Here is a 7,855-nt window from a genome sequence, read left to right on the forward strand (position 1 = left end):
ATAAAAATAAAACCATTTAGGCAAAAATGCAGAAACCTTCTTTGATCGATCAGCACCCAATACACTCCAACAAACATTTTCTTGGTCGCGTTGACCGATATCTTCGAGTTTTGTCATTGATCCATCATCACCCAATGCTCAGAGAAGCAACAAGTATTCCATTTTGTAGGTAACTCTGAGATTTCATCTGCTCTGACATTCTTGCAAGAAGACCAGTTTGAAGATGAGATCACTCGGGAGACTTCGGAAATCAAAATTGCTTAGGTGAGGTAGCACAAAGAAAGTTCGTCATTTTGGCAACCTGAGATTGACATCAGCTGAATCAGTATAAACACATCAGTTATTTATACGCTGTAAAGTTTATGTACAGCAGATTTAGATGTAGCTGAAGGTGGGGATGATACAAGACAATGAAGAGCAAGATTCCCACAGAAGCAAACAAGGAAAATTGAGGCAAATACTGAAACATATGGTAACTGAGAAGGAACTCTTTTTCACTCCAATGAACATCTAAAACATAATGATCGAGATCATGGATCTCCTTCGGGTCTGCTAGCCAAGCATAGCTCATGCAGCTCATTCAGAATCCACTCTTCACCGGTGTGACCACCGAGCACAAGAACTCGTGTCCCTCCAACGACACAAGTGCTATGTCCCCATGCAAACTTTGGGGGCTGACCAGGGACATTGAGGATCCTCCATGTTGGTTCATCTTCTAATGGGTCCAAGAGGAAGAGCTGCGACGGCGAGTGAAGGCCTGCGATCGATCCACCGAAGATGATAATCCTTCCACAAGGCAAACTGACAGCCACATGATCCAATCTTGGTGGCGGACCTGTACCAGGAAAGCCGGTGGTCGCTAGCTGCCTCCACTGAGGCTCATCATCTTCCAAGTCGATACTGAATGTATCGCATGACCGCAGCCTTAGTGAGCCACTCTTAGCCAGTCCTCCAAACATCAGAATCTTAGTCTTGTCATACGCTGAAAGTGTGTGACCAAGCCTAGGAGGCACCCATGGGGAGGGTATCTCCCTCCATGTTGGCTTCTCCCTAGTCAAATCCAGTAGAAAAGTGTCACTTAGAAGGACACCGGCACTGGTGCACCCACCTGATACAACAAGTTTGGATCCACCAACAGTGCAAGAGCTGTGCCAGGATCTTGGAAGAGGAGGGGCTTCACCGAAGACTTCTTTCCAACCTGGCTGCTGGGCATCCAAGTCCAACACAAACACATCGTTCAGCAATCCTTGACTGCCGTATCCACCAAAGACAACCAGCCATGAACCACTTAGGCATGAAAGCGTGTGCCCCCAGCGTCCTGGAGGCGATGAGGTGACCTTCACACGGTGCCATTCTGGATTTGCTGACTCGAGATTGAGAACAAAAGTATCATCCATCGGTTGCATATTGATGCCTTCTCCTCCGAAGAGAACCAACCGATTACCAACAGCACAAGCGCTAAAATTACAACGGGAAGGCTCGACTCTGCCACCAACTGTGAACTTCTTCCACGAGGCAGCCTCCAGTGTGGTTAGCTCCCTTGCTAGCCTGCCCCATCCTAATCTTTTGGTGCTCAGCTCCAATCTTATGGTCACCTCTCTTCCCCATGCATTTTGGCAAACCATCTTCCTCAAATGCTCATTTTTAGTTAGTTGACGCATTCTAATGCATGCTGATCCAATAGAAGCTACATCTCGAGGTGTCAAGCGTGACAAGATGTTATGTGCCAGGACTTCATCTGAGAGCTGAAGGATCCCACAGTAGTCCCGGTTTTGGTTATTAGAATTGGTTTCAGGTATGGAGAATTTTGGATCCTGATGGTAGGACTTGATGAAGGAGGTCTGTTTGAAAACTGGGTACGACAAACGGTTGAGATCAATGTTTGCTTCGGAAAACAGCTGGATGCCTATGATGTGGGTAACGAAGCCGTCATCGCCGTATATCGGCGTAAGCCTTAATCTGTTCACCAGCGGAGTGCCATCCTTCCTAAAATTGAGAAGCTCGCCTTGAAACTCTATCCCTTCCTGCAGACATCTATGAATTTCAGCGACAACCATTGGGTCCACCAAGGGATGCCGTCTTTGTGCTCGCGGATCACGAAACTGCAAGAATCGGCTGAAACAGGGTTCTGAAATGAATCAATCAAGTTTGCAGATCTTCTTACTCAAAAAGAAATGACAGGCATAGAGGGCAAAATAATTTTGGGGGCAAAGCACAACCAATGATTATAATGCTTACACTTATGGTAACAAAACAAAGCAGATGAAAGAAAATAAAAAGAGGGACCATGTATATGCTGATGACAGAGCAGGACCACAAGGTAGGTGACCTAAATGCTTCTGCTATTTGTGCAGTGTGGCTAATGATGGCAACGGCTTAAAGGGAGACAACTGCCGTAAGAGAACATGAATGAAGCTTCAAAGCAACTATCAGAATAACTATACCAAGATTGCAATCCAACTAGCACGTTCCCTATATCGCTGGAGTTGGAAGTATCGAATAGCTACGTCCAATTAACATATTCAACACATTCCCTATATCGCTAAGTTGTATGAATTTTTTCAAGGAAAATAAAAGAACTTGGAATGAAAGTTGGAGCACCAGAACAAGAGAAGATAAACCTCTTTGATAGTTGCATTTGGTTCTGAGAAAATACTTTGGCCAACATGTAGCCTGCAGATCTTGCAATTACTTTGCTGTTAAGATAATTCTACTCATGTAAAAAGGTATATATATCAAGTCAAATCAAGCAATAGGTGAAGAACTTAATCATAGTAGCCATACAACTATGCTTAATTGTAATCTTTTATGATGAACAATATCATCACTAGTTGTAAATTACTTGATTGACATAGATAAATGTTGTCCATGGAAGACATACAAATCCAGCATTTCATATTGCAGAAACCCCTAAATCCCAAACCAGAGAGTCTCCATCATTCTACTTACTGTGATTGCTTTTACGGCAACAATATCTCAATTTACTACGACTCAAAGGGAATATATCATCTTAAAGTGTTCCTTCTTCACAAGTCCCATGGTAATTGCACAAAAAAGGCACTCGACCCAAATTATCCATCCATTGTGAATTTACCAAAAATGACAGAATAACCAAAAATCTTGTGCATTTACCAAATCTCATGGAGATTCCTTCAACTACCTAACAATTAATTCGGAACAAAAGCGAGTTAAGCTCTGAAATAGGAGAGAGAACCATGAGACACATACGAAGCAAGAAAAAAGGGAGAATGAAGTAGGATAACTAGCTCGACCATATACACATTATTATTCCAAGATATCAGGCATAGAGGCAAAACAAAGGAGAAAGGGAAAGATATATTGATCAGAAGAATAAGGAATTGATTTCGATTCGGATGGCAAGAAAACTTCTTTTTATTGTGATGTCGATCGTTTCATTCAATCCTGGAGCGTAAATCATGGTTTTTCTGCAGACAAGGGCGACAAGATTAGCTCCCGTCAATCGAGGATGTGGCTGTAGTAGAACGTCCACTGGACTTGCAGAATCCTTCTTCCCGGAATGAAACAAGATGATGGGGCTACCAACACACACACGGTACCAATCAGAAACTTTCGAAATTAACCAATCAAATAAATACCCGGAAAAGATGAAATTTTGACGTCAAATCTTTGACCCATCGCAAGGGTTAACTCGATCGGAATCATCCAAAGGTTAAGGGGGGGGGAGAGAATCACCAGTTCCGTCCGAGGACCTCGTCGGCGCGGTATCCGGTGGCGTTCTCGAAGACGGTGTTAACGTAGATGAGCGGGAAGTCGGGCTCGACGGCGTCGGAGACGACGAAAGCCGAAGGGCAGTCCGGGTAGTAGAACCGGCCAAGGCCCGCCATCTCTTCCTCCTCTTCCTCGAGCTCCATTTCGTCCTCCTGCGACCACTTGCGTCGCTTCAGCGGGTTCCCTCCCCCGCCGGCTCCTCCTCTCCCTCGCTCTACTCCTGCTGCCATCCTCCTCTATGCCCGTCTCTTATATGCTCTTTTCTTCTCTTCTCTTCTCTTCCTTCGCTGCTGCTGCAAATGAATCTGCCCACCGTCCTCCTATTACCACTACGACTACCGCTGCTTCCGTATGAGATGGGAGGGTTGAACAGAGGTGATAAAGGAGATCGGAGAGGAAGTGGCTGTGAGGTGGTGACGGAACTACAAATATCTGCTTCGGAGAGAGAGAGAGAGAGAGAGAGAGAGAAAATGGGCTGCCAACAAATCTACTTTGGATCGTAATTGATGCTTCGCTTTGACAAGCCATAAAAATGGTACAAAGGACCGCGTGGGCCCACCATGGCTACAATATATTTATTTTTCTATTTTTCTTTTTTCTTTTTTCTTTCAAAAATAGCTAATATATAATTATAATTATAATTATAATTATTATTTACTAAATCACTTATACATTCATCACATCATTTATTTGTCGTAAGAAAAGCTGCGATGTGGTTTGAAGCGGTGGATGCCACTGCTGCCTAAAAATATCTATGGGTGGGCTGTCTTTTCTTGGGTCGGTGAGTGCGCCGGCAAACTTCTCCATCCCCTCCACGGCAGCTCTTTCTCTCTCTCTCTCTCTCTCTCTCTCTCTCTCAAACCCACACATATCATCACCCAACTGTTGTCAGCTCTCCATCAAATATCATCGCCCAACTTCTGTCAACTCCTGCTCGTCTCAGATATTTATTCGACCTTCTCTCTCTCTCTCTCTCTCTCTCTTTCCAATTTTCATCTCCATCTCTTCGAACAAATATCACTTGCTATGAACCTTTGGACTTTGACTTGAGGTCGTAATCTACAAATACTAAAGAAATATAATTGTTGCGATCTATTTCTTTTTATTTCTTTTGAAGATAATAATAAAACATCGGCCGACAAGTCGGTCAAGTTGTACGTGCAACCCACCGCCCATGTCGTCATCACCAGCGTTCGGTTTCTTCTCACCAAACTCACCTCAAAGCTGATGCTTCTTCCGAGTTCGGCACGCATCGTTTCCGCCTTCGAAACCGACGATTTCGATCGAAATCTTTATAGTTCGGGATCGTCATATTGGATCCGTCCCATCGATGTCGGAACCATCGATAATTCTATTTATATATATCATCTTAATGTTGAATAAATATAATTTTCATAGTTTGACATGTAATATCCTAAGATAGATCGGTTAATTTTGATTATTAACTATTTTATTTAATCATTTTGAATTGAAACTATCGATTTTAGGAACCGAACAGTCTATGCCTCGTCTGATGATAGCTTGGGTGCAGCAGCTGCAGCAGCAGAGGTAGAAAAGGCTGTTCTTCCTGATGATGATGGAACACATGAGTGGATGTATGTACGTCGAACTCGACGAAAGCGATCTGTGCCGAGAGTGCATCACAGTTGCATGTGTAAGGAAATATCTTCGTGTGGCAGACCAACACATGCACAAAAGATGCCACGCCAATGGCAGCAATTGTGGCCGAGATGTTTCGGGCTCATGCCCTCTTCTACGGCAGCGCACTGTCGGATACCTTCGCTGCTTCTTTTTGTTCTCCTCCGTTGCTTCCGCTTCTTTTTTATTGGACTTAATGAAAGATCAGAGGCATCTTTGATGGCATATCTGCACGATGACTCGGTGAACGAGAACAAGAGCTCGGAATGCAGCCTTCGGCCCGGTTGTGTTCGGAGATATTTTGCCCTGTGATCTCCAGCATCTGTGGCTGCTGCACAATGCCATGGCCACAAGTTTTGCCAACGGGAGAATGTTCATAGTTTATTCCTTTCGTAAGAACAGAGAGAAAAAGACAGACAGACAGACATATGAGAATTTTGTTGTATTTCATTGAGCTTCGCGCACAACTAAGCATTGGAGGAAAGAGAATTATGCAAAACAGTGAGAAAATAATATTACTATTGTCATGGAAATAAAATTCTATCGAGTATAAGCTCATAACTTTCCAAAAATTTCATTGTCTGAAAGCAGTCCACTAGAAGAAAACAGATGTTTACGATCACTCAATTGTCTGCTGGCGTGGTGTCACTTCAGCTTCAGTTGATGGGTTCCAAACCCTTTTCTTGTCCAAGGGAAAGTTACAGTAGATTTTTAAGATGTTTATGATAACTATGCTTTGTGTTTGGATTAGTTATGCTTAATCATGAATTGCATGCAGTTTGAGAGTCATTTTTTTCTCAGTATGGAGAAAAGGTTTGTGTGCTTACAGTTTTAGTACCTCTATCGAGCTATTATTTGCATTCGGAATGTCTACAGCAATCGGGATTAATATTTCATATGTTGTCGATGTCCATTCAACGGAGTTGCAATCTTGGCATTCGATACATACGGTTGTGTTGCATCCCACAGCCACGGCATTGTAAGGAGGACAAGAAGAAGAAGAAGAAGAAGAAGTAATGGTTGATGAACCATTTCATCGGTTGTTGGTTTGCAGACGAGTCTTGAAGGCCTCCCATGTCAAGTCCTTCTCCAAGTACTCCACGTTGGAGGGATCGAATGGCCCTCTCACCACATCTATGCATTCGATGACTGCTCTCGCTGGAAGAACACTCTTGGATGGATCATATGAGGTCCTGGAGCTCAAACAAGAAGAGAAACCCTGCAGTCACCGAACTCCTTAATATAGAGAGTGCTGATAGGAGGAAGCAAGATGGTGTCTTCGATGATTACCTTAAAGACGAGCACAGTCTCTTCTTCGCCATCCACTGTTGCCCGGACAACGAGAGCCACATCTCTGACTGCTTCGCTGTAAGCTTCCATCAACGAGATCTCCGAGTTCTGCGCATGCTCCTCGGTGTCCTCCTCCTCATCTTCTTCTTCGTACCTCACCCTTCGCCTCGCTTTACAGAGGCCGTGGCTTGTCTTGAGGCTGCGCAACTGCGGCGTGCCGAGGCGGCAGGAGATGGCCGCAGGTGGAACCTTCTGAACGACGGCAAGGGCGGGGGCAATGGGCGGAGGCAGCCATGGGTGGTGGACTTGTGGGACTGCGGCACGGATCAACATCGAGGAAGCCGAGAATGGCTATGAAAGGTGGAGGATGGGATAAGATGGCGTGTGGTGTTGGCTTCTCGGAGATGCCATTAGGAAGTATGACTGCATATTTCACGGATTCATCCAAAAACAATTTTTACCACTCGAAGAGGTCGTGAAGGCCAACGATAAAATAAGAGAATGAAGAATAAAATTATAAAGGTAAAAGAAAAGTATATTAGTAAATAAAATTATAAAGATAAAAGAAAAGTACACTATAATTAGTAAAATTGTAAAGATAAAAGAAAATCACACTACAATTAGTCTCATACTTCTGCTATCCAGTTGAAGAAATCTCTCGGTTATCAAAGGAAATCTGATGGCTTTGTGAGTGAGTCTAAATGATTAGAGATATTAGAGACACGTGGATTGACACATAAGTAGGTAGCTCTAACATTGTCACAATATATTGTAGGAGTATAAGTAAATTGAGTTCAGCAGCAACGATAGTAATATCATGATATTCAGTTTCAATTGTAGATTGAGCCATTGTCTTTTGCTTCTTAGAACTCCAACTTATTGGATTAGACCCAAGAAAGACGACATATTCTGACGTGGAGGTTCTATCATCAAAGTTTCTCGTCCAATCAGTATCAGCAAAGGCACTGAGATGAGGTTTTCGTTGAAGAAGAGGACCTGTGAATTGTGTAAAGTTGCAAATCTCTATGCAACAGTTCTACAGTTGGGAATTTGGGCGGTAGAGAGCGACCTATGACCAGAGAATCGCAACCGCCAGAGGAAAAGAAGCAGCAATATATCTCAATTGAGATATGTTGACAGAGTTCTACACTAGTGAGGAGGGGAGATGCTGACAAAC

General features: G+C 43.6%; 2 protein-coding genes across 3 annotated transcripts; both read right to left on the reverse strand.

Annotated features, from left to right (window-relative positions):
• Positions 1 to 318: 318 nt before the first annotated feature.
• On the reverse strand, positions 319 to 4,244 carry LOC103991382 (adagio-like protein 3). 2 transcript variants are annotated; one of them, XM_009410822.3, is made up of 2 exons: positions 3,715 to 4,244; positions 319 to 2,115 (listed from the first exon to the last, which is right to left on the reverse strand). In XM_009410822.3, exons 1-2 carry the CDS (start codon positions 3,978 to 3,980, stop codon positions 531 to 533), a joined length of 1,851 nt encoding a protein of 616 aa, XP_009409097.2. In that variant the 5' UTR covers positions 3,981 to 4,244; the 3' UTR covers positions 319 to 530. The 2 variants fall into 2 exon arrangements, with proteins under 2 accessions (XP_009409097.2, XP_065047728.1); XM_065191656.1 differs by having other exon boundaries at positions 319 to 2,102; positions 3,715 to 3,854.
• Positions 4,245 to 6,257: 2,013 nt separating this feature from the next.
• LOC135678628 (uncharacterized) lies at positions 6,258 to 7,151 on the reverse strand. Its single transcript, XM_065191657.1, has 2 exons — positions 6,679 to 7,151; positions 6,258 to 6,607 (listed from the first exon to the last, which is right to left on the reverse strand). The coding sequence occupies exons 1-2, from the start codon at positions 7,009 to 7,011 to the stop codon at positions 6,422 to 6,424; spliced, it is 519 nt and encodes a 172-aa protein (XP_065047729.1). The 5' UTR covers positions 7,012 to 7,151; the 3' UTR covers positions 6,258 to 6,421.
• Between the last annotated feature and the right edge of the window lie 704 nt (positions 7,152 to 7,855).

Source organism: Musa acuminata, chromosome BXJ1-7, assembly GCF_036884655.1.
Source record: "Musa acuminata AAA Group cultivar baxijiao chromosome BXJ1-7, Cavendish_Baxijiao_AAA, whole genome shotgun sequence".
NCBI classification, from domain to species: Eukaryota; Viridiplantae; Streptophyta; class Magnoliopsida; order Zingiberales; family Musaceae; genus Musa; species Musa acuminata.

Bases quoted from the DNA above. Each gene is read 5' to 3' on its own strand.
- LOC103991382 (XM_009410822.3), bottom strand. From the start codon at position 3,980: ATGGCAGCAGGAGTAGAGCGAGGGAGAGGAGGAGCCGGCGGGGGAGGG. The intron at 2,116-3,714 runs GTGATTCTCTCC...ACCCTGTTTCAG, and splicing joins GAGGTCCTCGGACGGAACTG to CCGATTCTTGCAGTTTCGTG.
- LOC135678628 (XM_065191657.1), bottom strand. From the start codon at position 7,011: ATGTTGATCCGTGCCGCAGTCCCACAAGTCCACCACCCATGGCTGCCT. The intron at 6,608-6,678 runs GTAATCATCGAA...CGGTGACTGCAG, and splicing joins AGACTGTGCTCGTCTTTAAG to GGTTTCTCTTCTTGTTTGAG.